The sequence below is a fragment of the Coregonus lavaretus genome (genome assembly GCF_964263955.1).
Source record: "Coregonus lavaretus genome assembly, chromosome: 32".
Classification (NCBI taxonomy): Eukaryota; Metazoa; Chordata; class Actinopteri; order Salmoniformes; family Salmonidae; genus Coregonus; species Coregonus lavaretus.
In genome coordinates, this window is record NC_140019.1 from 29,382,570 (window position 1) to 29,410,432 (window position 27,863).

At 48.5% G+C, this 27,863-nt stretch overlaps 1 protein-coding gene across 1 annotated transcript; it reads right to left on the reverse strand.

Moving 5' to 3' along the window:
* Nucleotides 1–380: 380 nt before the first annotated feature.
* Nucleotides 381–26,354, reverse strand: LOC311107368 (NXPE family member 3-like; the record flags this gene model as incomplete). The annotated part of the gene is made up of 5 exons (XM_084149860.1): nt 381–1,330; nt 1,593–1,799; nt 13,489–13,556; nt 23,605–24,380; nt 26,289–26,354. 5 exons carry the CDS (start codon nt 26,352–26,354, stop codon nt 798–800), a joined length of 1,650 nt encoding a protein of 549 aa, XP_084005986.1. The 3' UTR covers nt 381–797.
* Nucleotides 26,355–27,863: the final 1,509 nt, after the last annotated feature.

The following is a 27,863-nucleotide window of genomic DNA, read 5'->3' on the forward strand; positions in this document are numbered from 1 at the left end:
GGCTCTTACACACAGTAGGCAGCATTACATAGTCTGCCTGGTCTAATAGACTAGACGTAACATAATAAACGTAAATCCGGGACTCTCAAAAGAGTATGATATGTTACGTTTGGTACGGTTGCATAAGACAGAAAGTAGGGTGGTTGGGTGGGCGTACTGTAGATAAATAAGTGTTTGGCCTTCTCTTTAAAAGAGAGATTTCATAACATTTTAAAACATGACATAACGTGATCAAATAAAATTAACATCCAATCACACTAATGACTGTAAATAATCACACACACACACATATACAGAAATGTGTCCTTCTCAATTACACATAATGTATCTAACAGTAAATTCACATAATCTATAGTAAGTGTCAATAATAATCTATTAAATTCTATTTAAATGAAAATCTCATAAAGTGCTTAAAATACAACCAGGAGCACTGGGTATCAGAGTTTCTCTTAAATCGATTTTCTGTGGATATTAATAGTTCTGCTATTTTCAGAAATGTGTTTGAAACAGACATTTTAAAGGTTGAGGGGATTTAGGTTGTAAACAAAACATTGAGGTCTGTGGTTTGCCATAGTTTTGACAAGTGTTCATAGTTAAAGTAGTTTTTATTTTAAAATAAGGCCACTTAGAAAAAGCTTTACAGCATTTTGAATAAGGCAAACCATTTTTAAAGGATTTCTCTTCTTAACATTAAAATCCCTTTTCCCATATACTGTAGATTCCTCTTCAGAGACATCATTTTGTATACAGTAAGGCACAATGTTATTACAGGCATGACATCCATACTTCTGATTTTCTCACTGTGGACAAACAAAGGACAGGAAGAGGTCCACTTCATTTTGGATCACCACGGGGGGTGGGTGAATGTTATCTGGAGAATAGTGGCAGGAGGTCATCTGCCAAACGTCAATAAGGACCACGGGCAAGTCCCTGAATATTTCCCTTAGAGCCATGTCGAGCTGCCAGGAGAGCCAGTCGCTGCCATACACATCCTTGTAGCCCGTGTTGGCTGATTTGATCACTACCAGAGTAGTGGGAGATCGTCTTAGCAGCGACGCCACAGCCCTACGGATGACGACCAGACGGTGTGCATACATAGCCAGTGGGTACGTGGTGAAATGAGCCCAGATGGTGAAGACGACTACAGAGTGTGCACCCCCTGCCAGACCCTCCACCTCCCTGGCGATATAGTGGAGGTCAGCCCAGGGGGTCTTGCTCGTCCGTATAGGTATCCCATGGGCCCGCCAGATGATACGGGTGTTGGACTGGGTGTCGATTGCCTCAAAGGGGCCCGATTTGCTTGATGTGTGAAGGTTCAGGCGTTTCAATGCTGCAGAAGGATCATACGTTTCATGCAAATAAATGAATTCAGACAAAGAATGAGCTGGGATATGCATTAAAGAAAGTAGTAAGAAAAGTGCTTTTTACTGTTTTGCCATATACCATGACTTACATGGGTGTCTTTGGATTCAACAATACTAGTTACATCATTGCCTGGCCAAAGCTTTATGAAACCATGTAAACCCATTTGAACGCATGGACTTCACTACAAACATATTGACATAATTAACTGATTACAAACTATATCATACTTGGCACAGTTTTCTCCAGGTAGTCGAACCACTGACGGAGAGTGGAGTCACCCATCATAAGGATCTGTTTGTCCTTCAGGCATCCAGATATCAGTTTAGCTGAGGGAAATGATTTTGAGTCACACACCAGGGACATCCAGTGATCCTGGAGGTAGAATCCAGCCGGTACTGGGGTTTGCAAACCAGGACGGCATTTTGTTTGTGATCCTAGAGAGAGGAAAAATACTTTCAGGCCTATGGTAGAACAACATGGTTAATAGATAACAGTGGGTTTATAATTAATAACAGCTTGTTTTTCCAAGCCCTGGACACAATCATAGCTAGAATGATGCATCCAGCATTAAAGTGATTGGTGTTTGCTGAGCTCATCGTCTAGGAATGACGAATAAGTGGTCTATCTTGGGTTAGTTATAAAAAGTCTTCGGTTAGAGGGTTTTGATTGAGCTGGGTTTATTTTTTTCATCTTCTGTTTCTTACCACGCATCTACCATACATTGAGCTACCATACCGGTTGTCGGGTGAGGTCGTCGTCGGGTAAGCTTGACTTTATACATAGTTTGGGCTTTGTCGAGTAAAGCTTAAACTATGTATTTAGATTGTAGTTAGGTATTGTAGGTAGTTATCGTGGGTTGTTGTATGTAATTATTGTAGGATAGTATTGTATTCGACTGAGCCCGGTGAAGCATGAAGCTAGATACCTAACCCACTACCTGGACTAGCTGGCGGGTAGCTACTGGCAACTATTAGCAACGGTATAGTTGTTTCACGCCTGAGAGTGCCTGTAATTACGCCAGCTGGCTGCCTACAATAATTACATACAATAATGCCTACCATTCAGCTGTTTTCTAACCTCATTGTCTGAACCGTTAACATTAGGTAGTAAGTGGCTTCTGTGCTTGAAATTTAGCTAGCTTGTTGCTACCTGGATAGCTACTAGTAAACAATAGCTGGAACGACCTAGCGAACAGACGCGAACTGGCTGAGTCAATTCAGTGGCTAGCTTTGCACTTGGCTAGCTAACAGTAGCTGCTAGGGGTATGTATTTGTGTTTTGTTTTTACATATTGGTAGCCAGAGTCATTCAAGGAATTCGGGACATGGGTGACTAGTTAACGTTTGCTTGGCTCTCTCTGTGTGTTCGTGCCGTGAAAGGAGGGGTTTCTTCTTTGTCTGAAAGCAATGGCTAGCTAGTATGCTAACTATTCTAGCTAACTAACTGGCTGAATAAATTGACGACGGACTCGCTCTGTCAGAGTGCTGTGTGTGGATGAGTGAAAGGAATCAAGCGCAGGAACCAGGATGACTTCAACAGTCTTTAGTAATGTCCAACACATGAACAATGAGTCGCCAACCCAACCGGGTGGCGCAAACAACTACGCACAAACACAGTGCGTAAAACAAGAAAAGCGCACGCAGTGCGAACTCTCGAAAAACAACAACGAGAGAAATACAAACTCCTCTGAGGCAGGCTGACAATAAACAATCACGCATAACACCTGACCCAAACAAACGAAACTAAATAGGGAACATAATCAAACACAAACAAGGGACAGGTGTTACAAAGAGACAAAACCAAACGAACATGAAACATAGAACGGTGGCAGCTAGTACTCCGGAGACGACGACCGCCGAAGCCTGCCCGAACAAGGAAGAGGAGCAGCCTCGGCCGAAACCGTGACAGTACCCCCCCCTTGACGCGCGGCTCCAGCCGTGCGCCGACCCGGGGCTCGGGGACGACCCGGACGACGCGGAGCAGGGCGCGCAGGATGACCCCGATGGAACTCGGTCAGCAGGGACTGGTCCAATATGTCCCTCCTTGGCACCCAGCACCGCTCCTCCGGGCCGTACCCCTCCCACTCCACGAGATATTGAAGACCCCCCATCCGGCGTCTCGAATCAAGGATGGACCTCACGGTGTACGCCGGAGCCCCCTCGATGTCCAACGGGGGTGGAGGAGTCTCCTCAATCTCAAAGTCCTGGAGTGGACCAGCTACCACCGGCCTGAGGAGAGACACATGGAACGAGGGGTTAATATTCTTGTAATCAATAGGTAGTTCTAACCTGTAACTCACCTCGTTCAATCTCCTCAGGACTTTAAAAGGCCCCACAAACCGCCGATGTCACGATCGTCTGAAGGAGCGGACCAATACGCAGCGCGTGGAGTGAACATGATGACTTTATTTAATTAAAGCAACCACGAAAAACAACAAATGACGATACGTGAAGTCCTCTGTAATACTGACAGACACATGGAACAATACCTTAACTTGGAACAATAACCCACAAAACAAAGGAGAAAACACACAGAATATATATGGCTCCCAATCAGAGATAACGAGCCGACAGCTGACACTCGTTACCTCCGATTGGGAGTCATAGACCAATCACCACTAGACACAAACAAAATGAAACTCACCCATCCCCAACACCACCAAATGACATACACCCAAACAAATGAAAATGAACAACCCTGGCTCAAATATCAAAGTCCATGGAGCCAGAGTGTCACAGTACCCCCCCCTAAAGGTGCGAACTCCGGGCGCACCAACATCAGGACTAGGGGAGGGTCTGGGTGGGCGTCTGTCCACGGTGGCGGCTCTGGCCCCGGTCGTGATCCCCACCCCACCACAGTCACAACCTGCTTCGGTAGCCTCCTCCCAATGACCACCCTCCAACTAACCCCACCTGGACTAAGGGGCAACACCGGACTAAGGGGCAGCATCGGCCTAAGGGGCAGCACCGGGATAAGGGGCAGCACCGGGACAAGGGGCAGCACCGGGACAAGGGGCAGCACCGGGCTAAGGGGCAGCACCGGACTAAGGGTCAGCACCGGACTACGGGGCAGTACCGGACTAAGGGGCAGTACCGGACTAAGGGGCAGTACCAGGCTAAGGGACAGCACCAGGATAAGGGACAGCAACAGGATAAGGAGCAACACCGAGCTAAGGGGCAGCACCTGACTAAATGGCGGATCCTGGCTGGCTGGCTCTGGAGGATCCTGGCTGGCTGGCGGATCCCGGCTGGACGGCTCTGGCGGATCCCGGCTGGACGGCTCTGGCGGATCCCGGCTGGACGGCTCTGGCGGATCCCGGCTGGACGGCTCTGGCGGATCCCGGCTGGACGGCTCTGGCGGATCCCGGCTGGACGGCTCATGGCTGGCTGACGGATCTGGCTGCTCATGGCTGGCTGACGGATCTGGCTGCTCATGGCTGGCTGACGGATCTGGCTGCTCATGGCTGGCTGACGGATCTGGCTGCTCATGGCTGGCTGACGGATCTGGCTGCTCATGGCTGGCTGACGGATCTGGCTGCTCATGGCTGGCTGACGGATCTGGCTGCTCATGGCTGGCTGACGGATCTGGCTGCTCATGGCTGGCTGACGGATCTGGCTGCTCATGGCCGACTGACGGATCTGGCTGATCCTGTCTGGCGGAAGGCTCTGGCTGATCCTGTCTGGCGGAAGGCTCTAGCGGCTCCGGTCTGGCGGACGGCTCTGATGGCTCATGGCAGACGGGCGGCTTTGCAGACTTTGGGCAGACGGGCAGTTCAGGCCCCGTTGGGCAGACGGCAGACTCTGGCCGTCTGAGGCGCATCGTAGGCCTGGTGCGTGGTGCCGGAACAGGAGGTACCGGGCTGAGGACACGCATCTCAGGGCTAGTGCGGGGAGAAGCAACAGGGCATGCTGGACCCTGGGGACGCACCGTAGGCCTGATGCGTGGTGCCGGAACTGGAGGTACCGGGCTGAGGACACGCATCTCAGGGCTAGTGCGGGAAGCAGCAACAGGGCATGCTTGGCCCTGGGGACGCACCGTAGGCCTGATGCGTGGTGCCGGAACTGGAGGTACCGGGCTGAGGACACGCATCTCAGGGCTAGTGCGGGGAGTCGGAACAGGGCATGCTGGACCCTGGGGACTCCCATAACGCCTAGTGCGGGGAGCCGGAACAGGGCATGCTGGACCCTGGGGACTCACCTCACGCCTAGTGCGGAGAGCAGGAACAGGCCGGGCTGGGCTGGCGACGCGCACCGTATCCCTGGTGCGAGTGGCCGGAACAGGCCGGGCCGGGCTGGCGAAGCGCACCGTATCCCTGGTGCGTGGAGTAGGAACAGGCCGGGCTGGGCTGGCGAAGCGCACCGTATCCCTGGTGCGTGGAGTAGGAACAGGCCGGGCTGAGCTGGCGACGCGCACCGTATCCCTGGTGCGAGTGGCCGGAACAGGCCGGGCCGGGCTGGCGACGCGCACCGCATCCCTGGTGCGAGTGGCCGGAATAGGCCGGACCGGACTGGCGTAGCACACCGTGGACCTGGTGCTTGGAGTAGGAACAGGCCGGTCCGTACCGGGAACACACACCACTGGCCTCAACCGAGGATCAGGAACGGGCCGGACCGGACTGGCAACACACATCAGTCCTTCACGCCGTGCCACACACACTTCCCTCCTTCTACTCGCCAATGACTCCCGTACTCCGTTAGCCTTTTCTCCTTTTCTCCCTGTGGCAGCCTCCTGCTGCCCAGCTGCCCAAGCCATGTGCCCCCCCCCAAAAATGTCTTGGGGTTGCCTCTCGTCCTTCCGACGTTGGCTCTGCCGACGCCGTTGCTCCTCTCGCCGTCGCCTCTCCACCGTCTCGCTCCATGGTCGGCGATCCATACCGTCCAGGATCTCCTCCCAAGTCCAGGACCCTTTTCCGTCCAACAGTTCCTCCCATGTCCAGACCCTTTGCTCCTGGACGCGCTGCTTGGTCCTTTTGTGGTGGGTTATTCTGTCACGATCGTCTGAAGGAGCGGACCAATACGCAGCGCGTGGAGTGAACATGATGACTTTATTTAATTAAAGCAACCACGAAAAACAACAAATGACGATACGTGAAGTCCTCTGTAATACTGACAGACACATGGAACAATACCTTAACTTGGAACAATAACCCACAAAACAAAGGAGAAAACACACAGAATATATATGGCTCCCAATCAGAGATAACGAGCCGACAGCTGACACTCGTTACCTCCGATTGGGAGTCATAGACCAATCACCACTAGACACAAACAAAATGAAACTCACCCATCCCCAACACCACCAAATGACATACACCCAAACAAATGAAAATGAACAACCTTGGCTCAAATATCAAAGTCCATGGAGCCAGAGTGTCACAGCCGACCCAGCTTCCGGCAGGGCAGGCGGAGGGGCAGGTTTCTGGTTGAGAGCCAGACTCGATCTCCAGGTGCGTACACTGGCCCCTCACTGCGGTGTAGGTCGGCGCTCGTCTTCTGTCGACGTATGGCACGCTGCAGATGGACGTGTGCAGCGTCCCACGTCTCCTCCGAGCGCCGCACCCACTCATCCACAGCGGGGGCCTCGATCTGGCTCTCATGCCATGGTGCCAGAACCGGCTGGTACCCTAATACACACTGAAAAGGGGTTAGTTGGGTGGAGGAGTGGCGGAGAGAGTTCTGTGCCATCTCGGCCCAGGGCACATATCTCGCCCACTCCTCCGGCCGGCCCTGACAATATGACCTCAGAAACCTACCCACATCCTGGTTAACACGTTCAACCTGCCCATTACTCTCCGGGTGGTAACCCGAGGTAAGGCTTACCGAAACCCCCAACCGTTCCATAAACGCTCTCCACACTCTGGAGGTGAACTGGGGGCCTCGGTCAGACACTATATCCTCGGGTACCCCGTAATGCCGGAAGACATGGGTAAACAGAGCCTCAGCGGTCTGTAGGGCAGTGGGTAGACCCGGCATGGGAAGGAGACGACAGGCCTTCGAGAACCGATCCACAACGACCAGGATGGTAGTATTCCCCTGTGAGGGGGGAAGGTCGGTAACAAAATCCACCGAGAGGTGGGACCAGGGTCGTTGTGGAATAGGCAGGGGTTGTAGCTTACCCCTGGGCAAATGTCTGGGCGCCTTACACTGGGCACACACCGAACAGGAGGAGACATAAATCCTCACATCCCTAGCTAACGTTGGCCACCAGTACTTCGTGCTAAGGCAGTGCACTGTCCGGCCGATACCCGGATGGCCAGAGGAGGGGGACGTATGAGCCCAACAAATGAGGCGATCGCGTACCTCGAGCGGAACGTACGTCCGACCCACTGGACACTGTGGAGGACTTGGGTCGGTGCGTAACGCCCGCTCGATCTCGCCATCAACCTCCCACACCACCGGTGCAACCAGACAAGACTCTGGTAGTATGGGCGTGGGCTCAACGGACCTCTCCTCCGCGTCATACCGCCGAGACAGGGCATCTGCCTTCCCGTTCTGGGACCCAGGGATGTATGTGACACAAACCGGGCTAGAAACATAGTCCAGCGGGCCTGGCGAGGATTCAGTCTCCTAGCTGCCCGGATGTACTCCAGGTTACGATGGTCAGTTAGAATGAGGAAAGGGTGTTGAGCCCCCTCGAGCCAATGCCGCCACACCTTTAGGGCCTGTACCACGGCTAGCAGCTCCCTGTCTCCTACGTCATAATTCCGCTCTGCCGGACTGAGCTTTTTAGAATAAAACGCACAGGGACGGAGTTTAGGTGGAGTGCCAGAACGTTGGGAAAGAACGGCCCCTATACCGGCCTCTGACGCGTCCACCTCTACCTGGAACGGTAAAGAGGGATCCGGATGTGCCAACACCGGCGCCGAGGTAAACAGGTCCTTCAGTCTCCCAAATGCCCTGTCCGCCTCAGCTGACCACCGCAAGCGCACTGGACCCCCCTTTAACAGAGACGTTATGGGAGCTGCCACCTGTCCAAAACCCCGGATAAACCTCCGGTAATAATTCGCAAAACCCAAGAACTGTTGCACCTCCTTCACAGTGGTTGGGGTCTGCCAATTACGCACAGCTGACACCCGGTCTACCTCCATCTTCACCCCTGACGCAGACAACTGGTAACCCAGAAAGGAGACCGACTTCTGAAAAAACAGACATTTCTCTGCCTTGACATATAGGTCATGCTCCAACAGCCTCCTCAATACTCGGCGCACCAGGGCTACATGCTCTGCTCGGGTAGGACTGTACACCAGAATGTCGTCGATGTACACGACTACTCCCTGTCCCTGCATGTCCCGGAAAATCTAATCGACGAAGGATTGGAAGACTGAGGGAGCATTCATTAACCCATATGGCATGACTAGATACTCGTAGTGTCCGGAAGTCGTGCTAAACGCTGTCTTCCATTCATCGCCCTCTCTAATGCGCACCAAGTTATATGCGCTCCTGAGATCCAATTTTGTAAAGAACTGCGCACCGTGCAGTGACTCCGTCATAGTCGCAATCAGAGGAAGTGGATAGCTGTACTTCACCGTAATCTGATTGAGACCGCGGTAATCAATACACGGGCGCAGACCTCCATCCTTTTTCTTCACAAAAAAGAAACTCGAGGAAGCGGGTGAAGTGGAGGCCCGTATGTATCCCTGTCTCAGGGACTCAGCGATGTACGTCTCCATTGCCTTCCTCTCCTCTTGAGACAAGGGATACACATGGCTCCGCGGGAGAGCTGCTCCTGACTGGAGATCTATTGCACAATCCCCTCGTCTATGAGGCGGCAGCTGCGCCGCCCTAGTCTTACTAAACACTAGTTTCAAATCCTCATACTCGGGGGGAATATGCAGTGCTGTCATTAGATTCGGACTTTCCACCGAGGTCGCCCCTATGGAAACACCCAGACACCGCCCCTCACACTGGGCAGACCACCCTTTAAGAGCTTTCTCTCGCCACATAATAGTAGGGTCATGGGTCATCAACCAGGGAAGGCCCAGCACTACCGGATACGCAGGAGAGTCAATCAGATAGAGCTGAATCGTCTCCTCATGACCCTCCTGCGCCATCATCTGAAGGGGCGCTGTGACCTCCCTAATCAACCCAGACCCTAACGGACGGCTATCTAGGGCATGAACAGGGAAAGGCTTATCAACTGGAAGGAGGGGAATCCCTAACTCTATACAAAACTGGCGATCTACAAAATTCCCAGCTGCGCCTGAATCTACCAGCGCCTTATGCTGGGAACGAGGTGCAACCTGTGGAAAAAAAACAGGCAAGGTTAGGTGCACGACAGAAAGCTCTGGGTAAGTAGGGCGCCTACTCACCTGGGGGGACCCCCCAATGCGTGACCTGCCTTCTCCTCCACCGGGGGACCCTCCCCAACACCTAGCCGCGGTGTGCCCTCCACGGCCACAGTTAGTGCAGGGAACGGACCCCCTCGGGTTCCTACTCCTCCGTTCTCTAGCGCCAGCACCCCCAAGCTCCATAGGGCTCGGCTCGGAGGGGCTGGAGAGTGGAATGGGCGAACCCCACCCGGGACGTCCACGGGTGGCGAGCAGGGTATCCAGCCGAATGGCCATGTCGACAAGTTGGTCAAAGGTCAACGAGGTGTCCCTGCACGCCAACTCTCGCTGGACGTCCTCCCGGAGGCTGCAACGGAAGTGGTCTATATGGGCCCGCTCATTCCACCCTGCATCGGCCGCTAGAGTCCGGAATTCCAAGGCAAAGTCCTGGGCGCTCCTCATCCCCTGTCGGAGGTAGAACAGACGCTCCCCCGCCGCCTTCCCCTCTGGTGGATGGTCAAACACAGCACGGAAGCGGCGGGAGAACTCCGCATAGGATGTGGTAGCGGCGTCCATTCTCCTCCATTCAGCGTTGGCCCACTCCAACGCCTTGCCGGTGAGACAGGAGATGAGGGCTGAGACGCTCTCGTGTCCCGAGGGCGCCGGGTGTACGGTGGCGAGGTAGAGCTCCACTTGCAGCAGGAACCCTTGACACCCGGCAGTGGAGCCATCGTACGCCCTCGGGAGCGAGAGCCGAATCCCACTGGGTTCCGGAGATGGGACAGGAGGACTGACCGATGGGGATGGTTCGGTAGGTGGGGTCGTGGGTACCCCGCTGGTTTCCCATCGGTGGAGAGTGTTCATCACCCCCTCCAGGGCATGACAGACCTGGTTAATCCGATCCTCCTGCCCACGAAGACGTTCCTCCATACCTGCTGTTGGCGCGGTCGCTCCTGCTGATTCCATGGAATGATGCGTGATTCTGTCAGAGTGCTGTGTGTGGATGAGTGAAAGGAATCAAGCGCAGGAACCAGGATGACTTCAACAGTCTTTAGTAATGTCCAACACATGAACAATGAGTCGCCAACCCAACCGGGTGGCGCAAACAACTACGCACAAACACAGTGCGTAAAACAAGAAAAGCGCACGCAGTGCGAACTCTCGAAAAACAACAACGAGAGAAATACAAACTCCTCTGAGGCAGGCTGACAATAAACAATCACGCATAACACCTGATCCAAACAAACGAAACTAAATAGGGAACATAATCAAACACAAACAAGGGACAGGTGTTACAAAGAGACAAAACCAAACGAACATGAAACATAGAACGGTGGCAGCTAGTACTCCGGAGACGACGACCGCCGAAGCCTGCCCGAACAAGGAAGAGGAGCAGCCTCGGCCGAAACCGTGACACGCTCAAGCTGTCGGGCCTAACCCACAACGTTAGACACGGACACGAATGATCTGCTTGGCGTGTTGACACACTGGTGGTTTGTTGTGGCCGAGTATTGGTGCTAAACCGTGTTGTTGGAGTCCGGCATGCTAGCTGGCTGTGGCGTCTTATAACTAGGTGCCCTGGACGATTTTCACGGAAGAATACTGTACCAAGTTAGCTAGCTGAATAAACTAAGTTAGTCTATTCCTAGAAAACATTGAACCGCTGTAGTTTACAACAATTATAGTTTCTGAGGTGGAAGTTGGAAGAGTTATATTTGGGTGTTGTGGTGAGGGAGGCCCCGCTCTCTCCTTTCCCAGATGTTTAGTTCATTTCATTCCGATCTCCTTTGCATTATTGTAGACATTTTCTGTAGCCTGTCAACTATGCCTCTGTCTATCCTTGTTCTCTCCTCTCCGCACAGGCTATACAAACGCCTCACACCGCGTGGCTGCTGCCTCTCTAACCTGGTGGTCCCTGCACGCACCACCCACGTGGAGTTCCAGGTCTCAGGCAGCCTCTGGAACTGCCGTTCTGCTGCCAACAAGGCAGAGTTCATCTCAGCCTATGCTACCCTCCAGTCCCTCGACTTCTTGGCGCTGCCGGAAACATGGATTACCACTGAAAACACTGCTACTCCTACAGCTCTCTCCTCGTCTGACCATGTGTTCTCGCATACCCCGAGAGCATCTGGTCAGCGGGGTGGTGGCACAGGAATCCTCATCTCTCCCAAGTGGACATTCTCTATTTTTCCCCTGACCCATCTGTCTATCTCCTCATTTGAATTCCATGCTGTCACAGTCACTAGCCCATTTAAGCTTAACATCCTTGTCATTTATCGCCCTCCAGGTTCCCTTGGTGAGTTCATCAATGAGCTTGACGCCTTGATGAGTTCCTTTCCTGAGGATTGCTCACCCCTCACAGTTCTGTTGGACTTCAACCTCCCTACGTCTACCTTTGACTCATTTCTCTCTGCCTCCTTCTTTCCACTCCTCTCCTCTTTTGACCTCACCCTCTCACCGTCCCCCCCTACTCACAAGGCAGGCAATACGCTTGACCTCATCTTTACTAGATGCTGTTCTTCTACTAATCTCACTTTAACTCCCCTCCATGTCTCCGACCACTACTTTGTATCCTTTTCTCTCTCGCTCTCCTCCAACACTACTCACTCTGCCCCTACTCAGATGGTAATGCGCCGTCGCAACCTTCGCTCTCTCTCTCCCACTACTCTCTCCTCTTCCATCCTATAATCTCTTCCCTCTGCTCAATCCTTCTCACTCCAATCTCCTGATTCTTCCTCCTCAACCCTCCTCTCCTCCCTTTCTGCATCCTTTGACTCTCTATGTCCCCTATCCTCCCGGCCGGCTCGGTCCTCCCCTCCAGCTCCGTGGCTTGATGACTCATTGCGAGCTCACAGAACAGGGCTCCGGGCAGCCGAGCGGAAATGGAGGAAAACTAGACTCCCTGCGGACCTGGCATCTTTTCACTCCCTCCTCTCTACATTTTCTTCATCTGTTTCTGCTGCTAAGGCCACATTCTACCACTCTAAATTCCAAGCATCTGCCTCTAACCCTAGGAAGCTCTTTGCCACCTTCTCCTCCCTGCTGAATCCCCCCCCCTCCCTCTCTGTGGATGACTTAGTCAACCATTTTGAAAAGAAGGTTGACGACATCCGATCCTCGTTTGTTAAGTCAAATGACACTGCTGGTCCTGCTCACACTGCCCTACCCTATGCTTTGACTTCTTTCTCCCCTCTCTCTCCAGATAAAATCTTGCGACTTGTGACGGCCGGCCTCCCAACAAAAAAATGTTGTAAAGTGGTTATCCCGCTGACTATAAGGTGAATGCACCAATTTATAAGTCGCTCTGGATAAGAGCGTCTGCTATATGACGTAAATGTAAATGTAAATGTAAATGTAATAATATGTGTTAGGCTAAAGCATGCGATTTATTTGAAATGTTTTTATATATCCTCATTTCGACATTCAATGTGATTAATTTAAATGTTTTTAGTATCATCTATGAATATAAATAATTCAAATGAGAGATTGTTAAACAAGCTTTCACACAGAGTAATGTCGTCTAAACAAATTGTACTGGCAAAGGACTTGCATCACCTTGAAGCAACCGTTATGTGCAAATGTGAGAGTTGCACCTAAAGGTTATATGTGAAATGTGGTATGTGGAGTGTGTGTGTGTGTGTGTGTGTGTGTGTGTGTGTGTGTGTCTAAGTACCTGGACTATCATTCAAATCATTGTAGTTGAGAAGTTGTTTTTCCTGAACGTCACAGCTGTGAGAGAAACACACACGGATGTCTCTGCGAAAGTCTTGTGAGTTACAGTCAATTAGCTAGGCCTATGTCAGACTTGGTTGTTGGTTCATAAGTTAATCAAAGGAGAAGTAGTTTGGAACAACTTACGGATTTCAGTGTCCTGTTGCTGGACATCGATAGCTGAATCGTGACCTGGTACAATAATGTTTGTGGAACTGCAGAGAAGAAGGAACTGTTAGTTTACAATTATTTCAAAAGTTGTTAACAAGTATTCAAAAGTGTTTTCTTGAGTTTTTGTTCTTAGTACTGTTGTTTATAAAGAATAATGCTAATCTTTGCTGTGAGACCAAGGAGTCCGCTTACACTGTACTTTGATTATAAAGGTTTATTTATATCACAAGATTTCAGCTTAAGTTTACAGACGTCTGCAGGCATCTGGAGAACAGCGACCCAAAATAATATGTTTGTTCTGACCTCCTTTGTCTCAACCAAGTATTTATAATCTTTTCCATGATATGGGTGGTTTCCCATACAGACCAATCACCTGTCTCCACACAACAGACTTCCTCTGTTCTATGGGGTGCCCCCATAAAACTGCTCCCCAGATGCTCCCCTAAGCTGAATAAACATCCTCTCAGATACCATTTGAAAATGTTAGCAAAGTCATAAATTCCTCAGATACCACAGTACTGTTTACTAGGTGGCTGCTAAGCCGTGTGTTTCAACATCTTTGCTGCAAGAAACATCCACTTTCATGTTTCACACCAGGGCCTCTTCCACATGCACTACTCAATTTGAGACAGCCATCAATACCACAAACCGAATTACAGAACAATTCAATAGTTACAGTGAGGGAAAAAAGTATTTGATCCCCTGCTGATTTTGTACGTTTGCCCACTGACAAAGACATGATCAGTCTATAATTTTAATGGTAGGTTTATTTGAACAGTGAGAGACAGAATAACAACAAAAAAATCCAGAAAAACGCATGTCAAAAATGTTATAAATTGATTTGCATTTTAATGAGGGAAATAAGTATTTGACCCCTCTGCAAAACATGACTTAGTACTTGGTGGCAAAACCCTTGTTGGCAATCACAGAGGTCAGACGTTTCTTGTAGTTGGCCACCAGGTTTGCACACATCTCAGGAGGGATTTTGTCCCACTCCTCTTTGCAGATATTCTCCAAGTCATTAAGGTTTCGAGGCTGACGAATGGCAACTCGAACCTTCAGCTCCCTCCACATACTTTCTATGGGATTAAGGTCTGGAGACTGGCTAGGCCACTCCAGGACCTTAATGTGCTTCTTCTTGAGCCACTCCTTTGTTGCCTTGGCCGTGTGTTTTGGGTCATTGTTATGCTGGAATACCCATCCATGACCAATTTTCAATGCCCTGGCTGAGGGAAGGAGGTTCTCACCCAACATTTGATGGTACATGGCCCCGTCCATCGTCCCTTTGATGCAGTAAAGTTGTCCTGTCCCCTTAGCAGAAAAACACCCCCAAAGCATAATGTTTCCACCTCCATGTTTGACGGTGGGGATGATGTTCTTGGGGTCATAGGCAGCATTCCTCCTCCTCCAAACACGGCGAGTTGAGTTGATGCCAAATAACTCAATTTTGGTCTCATCTGACCACAACACTTGAATCATTCAGATGTTCATTGGCAAACTTCAGACGGGCCTGTATATGTGCTTTCTTGAGTAGGGGGACCTTGCGGGCGCTGCAGGATTTCAGTCCTTCACGGCGTAGTGTGTTTTTTTCTTGGTGACTATGGTCCCAGCTGCCTTGAGATCATTGACAAGATCCTCCCGTGTAGTTCTGGCCTGATTCATCACCGTTCTCATGATCAGCGCAACTCCACGAGGTGAGAACTTGCATGGAGCCCCAGGCCGAGGGAGATTGACAGGTATTTTGTGTTTCTTCCATTTGCGAATAATCGCACCAACTGTTGTCACCTTCTCACCAAGCTGCTTGGCGATGGTCTTGTAGCCCATTCCAGCCTTGTGTAGGTCTACAATCTTGTCCCTGACATCCTTGGAGAGCTCTTTGCTCTTGGCCATGGTGGAGAGTTTGGAATCTGATTGATTGATTGCTTCTGTGGACAGGTGTATTTTATACAGGTAACAAACTGAGATTAGGAGCACTCCCTTTAAGAGTGTGCTCCTAATCTCAGCTCGTTACCTGTATAAAAGACACCTGGGAGCCAGAAATCTTTCTGATTGAGAGGGGGTCAAATACTTATTTCCCTCATTATAATGCAAATCAATTTATAACATTTTTAACATGCGTTTTTCTGGATTTTTTTGTTGTTATTCTGTCTCTCACTGTTCAAATAAACCTACCATTAAAATTATAGACTGATCATGTCTTTGTCAGTGGGCAAACGTACAAAATCAGCAGGGGATCAAATACTTTTTACCCTCACTGTATGATGTTTAAGTTCAATGTACTCTCACCACAAGTCCTCTCTATCATCACTAATGGTTCAATCAATATAAAAAAATATATATTATAATGGTTCAATCAATATAAAAATATATCCACTCGTGTCTTCTAAATGTAAATCTTTGTATTAAACCAATAAGGTTTTCTTTGTATAAATCTTTTAGTTATTCTTCTTCATGCAATATAGCCATTTTCTGTCATTTTGTTTGGGTTTATCATAAGCTTCTGTAGTTTGTCATACTGTTCTAATTTAGTGGGATTAATCCAAACTAGCCGCACCCTGCCCTTATGGGCGGTAAATAATCTGAAATAATACATTTGGTTCAATCCAACTTCATCTTTGTGTTAGGCCTACTGCTGCTAGGTAGCTCTCTCTCTGCTCTCCCCCTCCCCTCTGTATGTTCTTGATTGCAGGAGTGAAGTCTGGTGTGCGGGAGTCAGGGTTCCAGCTGCAGCTCATTCACCATAATCACCTCAGCCTTAAAGACCCGGTCAAACTTGCCACTCATCGTCAGATCATAGTCAAGACGACCATGTTAGTCTCGCTGCCGACTCAACCTGCTTGTTTTCGCTCTTTGTGTTTTTGGCCTGTTCTATTTACTTTTCTCCTGTGCCACAGATTATTGGAACCTGACTCCTGCCTCCGCTTCACTCCTGCCACCACCATCCTGCTTCCCACTACTGGACCTCCCTTTTGGACTCACCACGGACACTAGGACGTTACGGTACCTCTCCTGCTCAGAACCTGGATCCGTTACCCTCCCTGTAGACCTGGACTTGCTCTTCCCCTATTTTTGGAAACCTGGACAATTTCACTTTGTAAATAAACCTGTTAAACCTTCTCTGGCTCGGTGTAGTAGTCTGCATGTGGGTTCATATCCAGATAAATCATGACAGTATATGATCTGACCATGATGAACCCAGCAGACTGTAGCTCGGATACCACCCCAGAGTGCACTCAAATTCGGACTGCCATAGCCAATCAGGGCATTTTACTTGGTCAACATGATACTTTGTTTAAGACTATTTCTGAGAACAGTCAGATGCTGCTTAATCAAGTGCAATTACTCACCCATCAAGTGTCTGCCCTTACTATCCAAGTTAATAATGCACCCCTCGTTCATGGCATACAAACTGCTCCTTTTCCTGCTCCGCCTGTTTTTCCTGCTCCTCCATCCCAGATCAGAGAGCCTTTTGTTCCTGCTCCAGAGCGCTATGACGGGAACATGGGAACCTGTGGTGATTTTTTGACTCAATGCTCGTTAGTATTTGAACAACAGCCCCTCACCTACGCCTCAGAAAGAGCCCGTATTGCCTACCTGATCAACTCTACTAGCGGTTCCGCTCGTTCCTGGGGATCCGCGGTCTGGGAGAGTCAGTCGGACATTTGCAACGCTTACGTTGCCTTCACCACTGAGATGAGGAAGGTTTTCGACCACCCCGTACGGGGCAAGGAGGCTGCTAAACGGTTGTTTTCTCTTCGGCAGGGGTCTCGCAGTGTGGCGGAGATGGCAGTGGAGTTTCGGACGTTAGCGGCAGTTAGTGGTTGGAATGACGAGGCATTACAAGGAGTGTTCATCAATGCTTTGTCTGAGACTTTGAAGGATGAATTGGTGTCATATGATGAATCGCCTACGCTGGATAACCTTATTTCACTCACCATCAGGTTGGATAATCGGATTCGGGAGCGCCGCCGGGAGAGGAGTGTTAGTTCCAAGCAACCTGTCTGTCGTCAACCAACTCCTCCCCGCCTCTTCCTTACGGAGAAGGCCGAGTCTTCCCGAGTCGATACTAGGAGCACTGAACCCGAAGCCTTGGAGGTGGGTCGTGCACGGTTGTCCTCAGAGGAGCGTGCACGTCGTATTCAGGCTCGGGCCTGCCTGTATTGTGGAGAAGCTGGTCATTTCGTTCCTTCCTGCCCAGTTCGTCCGGGAAAAGGGCCGGCTCATCATTAATGGGAGAAGTTTTGGTGAGCCGAACAGCGGATTCTTCCTCTTCTCCCCGCATTCTGCTTCAGGCATCCCTCCAGTGGCAGGTCCAGGATTTCCCTGTTAGTGCGCTGGTTGACTCTGGTGCCGACGAAAGCTTTTTGGATTGAGAGTTGGCTCAACAAATGGAGTTAGAGACGGTTCCTATGGACTGTCCGCTGCAGGCTAGGGGTCTAAATGGACAATTGTTGACCCGTATTACTCATCAGACTGTCCCTGTTTGTCTCAGAGTGTCGGGTAATCATCAGGAGAACATTCAGTTTCACATAATTGACTGCCCACAGACCCCCCTGGTCCTTGGTATCCCCTGGCTCATAAGACACAATCCACACATTGATTGGGTGAGAGGTAGAATTGTTTCATGGAGCACATTTTGTCATGTGAACTGTTTGTGTTCTGCTCAGACCCCTGCCAGCACTGTGCCTCAACCTCCACTGGAGTCCATGGATCTCTCTGCTGTTCCTGACGTGTATCATGACCTGGCATCCGTTTTCTGCAAACACAGAGCTACTTCTCTTCCTCCTCACCGGCCATACGACTGCGCCATTGACCTCCAGCCCGGAGCCCCTCTCTCTAACAGTCGCCTGTACAATCTCTCCCGCCCGGAGACGGAGGCTATGGAGAACTACATGCGGGACTCCTTGGCGGCAGGTATTATTCGTCCTTCCTCGTCACCTGTAGGAGTGGGATTCTTTTTTGTTGGAAAGAAGGATAAGACCCTCAGACCCTGTATTGGTTACCGTGGACTTAACAACATCACCATTAAGAACAAATATTCTCTGCCTTTGATTAATTCTGCTTTTCCTCTCCTTCATGGTGCTACGATCTTTACGAAACTGGATTTACGGAATGCGTATCACCTGGTGCGCATTCGTAAAGGTGATGAATGGAAGACTGCCTTCAACACACCCTTGGGATATTTTGAGTATCTGGTCATGCCTTTTGGTTTGTCTAATGCCCCTGCTGTTTTTCAGGCACTCGTGAATGATGTCCTACGGGACATGTTGAATCGTTATTTTTTTGTCTATCTGGATGATATCCTGATTTTCTCAGAGTCCTCCCAGGAACACGAACGGCAAGTGCGCCAGGTGTTGCAAAGGTTGTTGGAGAACAAATTATTTGTGAAGATGGAGAAATGTGAATTTCATGTGTCTGAGACCTCTTTTTTGGGTTACATAATAGCTCAGGGGGAGTTGCGGATGGACCCAGCTAAGGTCTCTGCTGTCACGGACTGGCCAGCACCCTTCACCCGCAAACAGCTTCAATGATTCCTGGGGTTTGCGAACTTCTACAGGAGGTTCATCAAGGACTACAGCCGCATTGCTGCGCCACTCACCGCTCTCACCTCCATCTCACGACCGTTCGCTTGGAATGAAGGGGCCGAATTAGCGTTCGAAGAGCTGAAACATCGCTTCGCCTCGGCTCCCATTCTGATGCAGCCTGACCCCGACCGCCAGTTTGTCGTGGAGGTGGATGCATCCGACACTGGGGTAGGTGCGGTGTTGTCACAACGATCCCCTGATGATAACAAACTGCATCCCTGTGCTTTTCTTTCATGGAAACTTTCTCAGGCAGAGAGGAATTAAGATGTTGGCAATCGTGAACTGCTCGCCGTTAAGCTGGCTCTCGAGGAGTGGCGGCATTGGTTGGAGGGGGCAGAACAACCCTTCATCGTTTGGACGGATCATAAGAATCTGGCATACATCCAGTCAGCGAAGCAGCTCAATCCTCGTCAAGCCAGGTGGGCACTATTTTTTGGTAGATTCAATTTTTCTCTGTCTTACCGTCCTGGGTCACGCAACGTCAAGCCTGACGCCCTGTCTCGTGTTGATTCTGCTGTTGATACTGGTAGTAACCCTGAACCCATCTTGCCTCCTACCTGCAGTATTGCTGCCATTACATGTGACATCGAAGGGATTGTTAGACAGGCTCAACATCTACAAGCTGACCCTGGGAGCGGTCCCCCTAACCGGTTGTTTGTCCCTGAGTCTGTTCGCTCCCAGGTACTTCAGTGGGCTCACTCGTCTCCCCTTACCTGTCACCCTGGAGTTACTCGGACCCTTGACTTTTTGCGACGGAAGTTCTGGTGGCCCAGGATGGAGGCGGACACTCGAGCCTCCATTGCTGCTTGTACGGTATGTGCACGAAGTAAGAACTCCACCCAAGCCAGCGCTGGTCATCTACGACCTCTACCTATACCCAGCCGGCCCTGGTCCCACATTGCATTGGATTTTGTCACTGGACTTCCCACCTCGTCTGGAAAGACTGTCATTCTTACTGTGATTGATCTTTTTTCTAAGTTTGCTCATTTTTTGGCCCTACCTAAACTGCCCACTGCCAGAGAAACGGCGGATATTTTGGTTGAACACGTGTTCCGCTCTCATGGTCTACCCACTGATATTGTCTCTGACAGGGGTCCCCAGTTTGTCTCCCAGGTCTGGAAAGCTTTCTGTAAAGCTTTGGGCATCACATCCAGCCTGTCCTCTGGATATCACCCCCAGACCAACGGGCAAGCCGAGAGGGCGAACCAGGAGATAGATGGAGACCGCTCTCCGCTGTGTCACAGGGTCTAACCCTGGGTCATGGAGCTCCATGCTTCCCTGGGTGGAATATGCTCATAACACCTTGACTAACGCTTCCTCTGGTTTGTCTCCCTTTCTGTGCGCTCTGGGTTATCAACCTCCCCTGTTCCCTTCTCAAGAGAGGGAACTGGCGGTACCCTCGGTGCAGTCCCACATGCACCGCTGCTTCAAGGTCTGGAGGAAGGCCAGGGTAGCTCTGTCCCGAGCTTCGTCGTACATGCAGAGGCAAGCCAACCGTCACCGGTCCCAGGCTCCCGGTTACTCTCCTGGTCAAGAGGTATGGCTTAAGTCAAGTGATCTTCCATTGAAAGTAGAATCCAAGAAGATGGCGCCGCGTTTTATAGGACCGTTCAAGATACTGTCTATTGTTAACCCCTGCGCGGTCAAACTACAGCTTCCTGCCTCCCTACGGGTTCATTCCACTTCATGTGTCCCAGATCAAGCCTGTGTCTGTCAGCCCTCTGTGCCCGCCCTCTCGTCCCCCTCCTCCGCCCAGGATCGTGGGTGGGGGTCCTGTCTACTCTGTCCGGCGACTACTGGATGTTCGCCGCTGGGGTCGTGGTTTCCAGTACCTGGTGGATTGGGAGGGTTATGGTCCTGAGGAACGTTCCTGGGTTCCCAGGAGCTTCATTGTGGATCCTGCTCTGGTCCGTGATTTTCATAGGTTACATCCGGATAAACCCTGTCGGCCGCCGGGTGGCGTCCGTAGAGGGGGGGGTACTGTTAGGCCTACTGCTGCTAGGTAGCTCTCTCTCTGCTCTCCCCCTCCCCTCTGTATGTTCTTGATTGCAGGAGTGAAGTCTGGTGTGCGGGAGTCAGGGTTCTAGCTGCAGCTCATTCACCATAATCACCTCCGCCTTAAAGACCCGGTCAAACTTGCCACTCATCGTCAGATCATAGTCAAGACGACCATGTTAGTCTCGCTGCCGACTCAACCTGCTTGTTTTCGCTCTTTGTGTTTTTGGCCTGTTCTATTTACTTTTCTCCTGTGCCACAGATTATTGGAACCTGACTCCTGCCTCCGCTTCACTCCTTCCACCACCATCCTGCTTCCCACTACTGGACCTCCCTTTTGGACTCACCACGGACACTAGGACGTTACGGTACCTCTCCTGCTCAGAACCTGGATCTGTTACCCTCCCTGTAGACCTGGACTTGCTCTTCCCCTATTTTTGGAAACCTGGACAATTTCACTTTGTAAATAAACCTGTTAAACCTTCTCTGGCTCGGTGTAGTAGTCTGCATGTGGGTTCATATCCAGTTAAATCATGACACTTTGAGGACTGACAGTGAAGCACCCACCACAGAATCTTCACCTGATCTTCACATGAAAAGCTGAAATGTATTTTATTCATTAAGTATTCAACCCCTTTGTTATGGCAAGTCTTAATAAGTTCAGGAGTAAAAATTTGCTTAACAAGTCACATGGACTCACTCTCTGTGCAATAAGTGTTTAACATGATTTTTGAATGGCTACCTCATCTCTGTACCCCACACATACAATTATCTGTATGGTCCCTCAGTCGAGCAGTGAATTTCAAACACAGATTCAACCACAAAGACCAGGGAGGTTTTCCAATGCCTCGCAAAGAAGGGCACCTGTTGGTAGATGGGTAAAAATAAAAAAGCAGCTTTTGACTCTCCCTTTGAGCATGATGAAGTTAATAATTACACTTTGGATGGGGTATCAATATACCCAGTCACTACAAAGATACAGGTGTCCTTCCTGCCAATGGTGACCTAAAAACAGTTACAGAGTTTAATGGCTGTGATAGGAGAAAACTGAGGATGGATCAACAACATTGTAGTTACTCCACAATACTAACCTAATTGACAGATTGAAAATAAGGATGCCTGTACACTATCATATATTCCAAAACATTCATCCTGTTTGCAACAAGGCACTAAAGTAATACTGCAAAGTACTTAACTTTTTGTCCTGAATACAGAGTTTTATGTTTAGGGAAAATCCAAAACAACACATTACTGAGTACCACTCTCCATATTTTCAAGCATAGTGGTGGCTGCATAATGTTATGAGTATGCTTGTAATCATTAAGGACTGGGGAGCAGTGGTGTAAAAAGTACCCAAATGTCATACTTGAGTAAAAGTAAATATACCTTAATAGAAAATGACTCAAGTAAAAGTGAAATTCACCCAGTAAAATACTAATTGATTAAAAGTCTAAAAGTATTTGGTTTTAAATATTCTCAAGTATCAAAAGCAAATGTAATTGCTAAAATATACTTAAGTATCAAAAGTAAAAGTATAAATAATTTCAATTTCCTTATATTAAGCAAACCAGACCGCACCGTTGTCTTTTTTTTGTTTTTATTTATGGATATCCATGGGAAAAACACTACAACACTCAGACATAATTTACAAATGAAGCGTGTTTAGTGAGTCTGCCAGATCAGAGGCAATAGGGACGACCAGGGATGTTCTCTTGATAAGTGGGTGAATGGACCATTTTCCTGTCCTGCTAAGCATTCAAAGTGTAATGAGCACTTTTGGGTGTCAGGGAAAATGTATGGAATGTATGTAAAAATTATTTTCCTTAGGAATGTAGTGAAGTAAAAGTAAAAGTTGTCAAACATATGTGTAGTAAAAAGAAAATACTTAAATCGAACTTTAAAGAATTTTTACTTAAGTACTTCACACCACTGCTGGGGAGTCCTTAACAAAACAGAATGGAGCTAAGCACAAGCAAAATCCTAAAAGAAAACCTGGTTCAGTCTGCTTTCCAACAGACACTGGGAGAGGAATGCACCTTTCAGCAAGACAATAACCTAAAACACAAGGCCAAATCTACACTGGAATTGCTTACCAAGAAGACAGTGAATGTTCCTGTGTGGCCGAGTTACAGTTTTGAGTTAAATCTGCTTGAAAATCTATGGCAAGACTTGAAAATAGTTGTCTAGCAATGATAAACAACCAATTTGCCTGAGCTTGAAGAATTCTGAAAAGAATAAATGGGCAAATGTGGCACAATCCAGGTGTGGAAAGCTTACCCAGAAATACTCAACGCTGTTGTGAAGGGGTGTGAATCTTATGTAAATTAGATATTTCATTTTCAATCCATTTGCAAAAATGTCTAAAAACATGTTTTCACTTTGTCAATATGGGGTATTGTGTGTAGATGGGTCAGAAAACAAATCCATTTAATCAATTTTGAATTCAGGCTGTAACAACAAAATGTGGAATAAGTCAAGGGGTATGAATACTTTCTGAAGGCACTGTATCTACCTCTTAAGAAGGGTCGTCTCCAACTTGGAGAGTACTGCCTGGTAACCGCCCATGCTGTGGTAGGTCAAAGTATGGCAGGGCAGGGAAGATGGCCGACGACAGAACCAGGACTCTCCAGTGACTGGCTCTCTGTACTCACAGCAACACCGCAAGTCATTCCCCACCAGCCTAGGACTTCTCTGGGCATTGCACATCACTGTTTCCTGCTTGCCACCCTCCTCAAAGTAGCCTAGGAAGTAGACCTTATCTGGGTCCTGTTCCCTGTGCCTACACAGTACCTGCACGGCCTCACTGGAGTGCACTAGGCGGATGGACACCTTGGCAGGTCCGGGCCAAAGCAGGGCCAGGCGGGCAGTGTAGGTGCCATTAAAGTGGTCTGTTACAGCTCCATAAGTACTGGCCTTAAGTTCTGCGTTAAACAACTTGGCCTGAAAAAAGTCCCCTCCATAGGTTTTGATCCTGTTTTTAGTATCTCTAGCTATCAAAATCACATCTATAAACCCGCCAACTGTGTGGTTTGAATTGGGGTTGACAACAGAGAATGAGCACTTAGTGGGGTTTGTGGCCTCATCTGTGGATAAGAGGTCAACAGGCGGTAATGACCATTGTAGCTTTGTGACCAGAGATTCCCATTCCTCTTTACTTATTAAGGGGTCATTGGTTGGTGTAAATTTCCTGTTGGGGATTCCACTACAACGACTTGTGAAGCTAGTATGGTTGTACTTGAGATAATTGGGTGGTGACACATTCAGTACGTACTGGTTGAATTGACATACCTACAGTGAGACAAAAAGAGATTCTGTTTATCACCAAACAAACTATTCACCTAAACATTATGTTGACCAAAGCCTAGAGGCACATATAAAGTATACTGTAATACCTCTTGAGCTTAGCTGTCTTACCCCATCAAAACCCCAAATACAGAGCATTCTGAAAGTATTCAGACCCCTTGACTATTTCCGCATTTTCTTACATTACAGCCGTATTCTAAAATGGATTAAGTTGTTTTTCCCCCTCATCAATCTACACACAATACCCCATAGTACAAATCAAAAACAGGTTTTTAGACATTTCTGCAAAACCCCAAAGAATTATAACTGAAATATCACATTTACATAAGTATTCAGACCCTTTACTTAGTATTTTGTTGAAGCACCTTTGGCAAGGATTACTGCCTCGAGTCTTCTTGGGTATGACACTACAAGCTTGGCACACCTGTATTTGGAGAGTTTCTCCCATTTTTCTCTGCAGATCCTCTCAAGCTCTGTCAGGTTGGATGGGGAGTGTTGCTGCACAGCTAATTTCAGGTCTCTCCAGAGATGTTTGATCGGTTCAAGTCTGGGCTCTGGCTGCGCCACTCAAGGCCATTCAGAGACTTGTCCCGAAGCCACTCCTGCTTTGTCTTGGCTGTGTGCTTAGGGTGGTTGTCCTGTTGGAAGGTGAACCTTGGCTCCAGTCTGAGGTCCTGAGCGCTCTGGAGCAGGTTTTCATCAAGGATCTCTCTGTACATTGCTCCGTTCATCTTTCCCTTGATCCTGACTAGTCTCCCAGTCCCCTTCGCTGAAAAACATCCCCACAGCATGATGCTGCCACCACCATGCTTCACCGTAGGGATGGTGCCAGGTTTCCTCCAGACGTGACGCTTGGCATTCAGGCCAAAGAGTTCAATCTTGATTTCATCAGACCAGAGAATCTTGTTTCTTATGGTCTGAGAGTCTTTAGGTACCTTTTGGCCAACTCCAAGCGGGCTGTCATGTGCCTTTTACTGAGGAGTGGCTTCCGTCTGGCCACTCTACCATAAAGGCCTGATTGGTGGAGTGCTGCAGAGATGGTTGTCTTTCTGGAAGATTTTCCCATCTCCACAGAGGAACTCTGGAGCTCTGTCAGAGAGACCATCGGGTTCTTGGTCACCTCCCTGACCAAAGCCCTTCTCCCCCGATTGCTCAGTTTGGCCGTGCGGCCAGCTCTAGGAAGAGTCTTGGTGGTTCCAAACTTCTTCCATTTAAGAATGATGGAGGCCACTGTGTTCTTGGGGACTTTCAATGCTGCAGACATTTTTTGGTACCCTTCCCCAGATCTTTGCCTCGATACAATCCTGTCTTGGAGCTCTACGGGCAATTCCTTCGAACTCATGTCTTGGTTTTTGCTCTGACATGCTTTGTCAACTGTGGAACCTTATATAGACATGTGTGTGCCTTTCCAAATCATGTCTAATCAATTGAATTTACCACAGGTGGACTCCAATCAAGTTGTAGAAACATCTCAAGGATGATCAACGGAAACAGGATGCACCTGAGATCAATTTCGAGTCTCATAGCAAAGGGTCTGAAAATGTAAATAAGGTATTTCTGTGTATTATTTTAAATACATTTGCAAAACGTTTTAAAAACCTGTTTTCACTTTGTCATTATGGGGTATTGTGTGTAGATTGATGAGAAAAAAAGTAATTTAATCAATTTTAGAATAAGGCTGTAACATAACAAAATGTGGAAAAAGGGAAGGGGTGTGAATACTTTTCGAATGCACTGTATAATCTTGTATCAATTATGCTGTTGTAAACAATGTATAGCTTCAAAATGGTTAAAACAAAATAAATGTTTAAAACGATCCTGTGGATGGCATGCCAGTCTTAACATCTGAAGCTCTGTCTATACATTTGGCTTGGGTTCCATTTTAGAACTTACAAATAAAACATAAATGCAGATCAATAGAATCAAAGCCAATATCAGTAGCTGAAGCAGTCTTCCCATCCTCCATATATCTGTTGGTAAATTAAAGAGAACATCAAAGTCAACTTGAGTACAGTAATAATAAACAGTCACAATTATACCAATCTGAATGAAAATGTGTAAATTAATAGAATGGACCTATAATGTAGGTCTGGTTTATTCTCAGAGGGGAAGTGAATATATCAAGTTCTCAGCTTTGGAGGCTGGGCTCAGGATTGATGGGGCATTTTGACAATAATCATGAATTCAGGCTGACTGACAGCACATTTACTGTACTGCCTCTGCTAACATTAACTACTATTCAAAACCACACAAGCACATTTTTGCTAGTCAGCCCATACATTAACTGTTGTCAGGAATAAAACATCATCCCTGATACAGTGGGGGAAAAAAGTATTTAGTCAGTCACCAATTGTGCAAGTTCTCCCACTTAAAAAGATGAGAGAGGCCTGTAATTTTCATCATAGGTACACGTCAACTATGACAGACAAAATGAGGAAGAAAAATCCAGAAAATCACATTGTAGGATTTTTAATGAATTTATTTGCAAATTATGGTGGACAATAAGTATTTGGTCACCTACAAATACTGGTCATATACAAATGTGGTCCTCTGTAGCTCAGCTGGTAGAGCACGGCGCTTGTAACGCCAGGGTAGTGGGTTCGATCCCCGGGACCACCCATACACAAAAATGTATGCACACATGACTGTAAGTCGCTTTGGATAAAAGCGTCTGCTAAATGGCATATTATTATTATATTATACAAATAAGCAAGATTTCTGGCTCTCACAGACCTGTAACTTCTTCTTTAAGAGGCTCCTCTGTCCTCCACTCATTACCTGTATTAATGGCACCTGTTTGAACTTGTTATCAGTATAAAAGACACCTGTCCACAACCTCAAACAGTCACACTCCAAATTCCACTATGGCCAAGACCAAAGAGCTGTCAAAGGACACCAGAAACAAAATTGTAAACCTGCACCAGGCTGGGAAGACTGAATCTGCAATAGGTAAGCAGCTTGGTTTGAAGAAATCAACTGTGGGAGCAATTATTAGGAAATGGAAGAGATACAAGACCACTGATAATCTCCCTCGATCTGGGGCTCCACGCAAGATCTCACCCCGTGGGGTCAAAATGATCACAAGAACGGTGAGCAAAAATCCCCAAACCACACGGGGGGACCTAGTGAATGACCTGCAGAGAGCTGGGACCAAAGTAACAAAGCCTACCATCAGTAACACACTACGCCGCCAGGGACTCAAATCCTGCAGTTCCAGACGTGTCCCCCTTCTTAAGCCAGTACATGTCCAGGCCCGTCTGAAGTTTGCTAGAGTGCATTTGGATGATCCAGAAGAGGATTGGGATAATGTCATATGGTCAGATGATACCAAAATAGAACTTTTTGGTAAAAACTCAACTGGTCGTGTTTGGAGGACAAAGAATGCTGAGTTGCATCCAAAGAACACCATACCTACTGTGAAGCATGGGGGTGGAAACATCATGCTTTGGGGCTGTTTTTCTGCAAAGG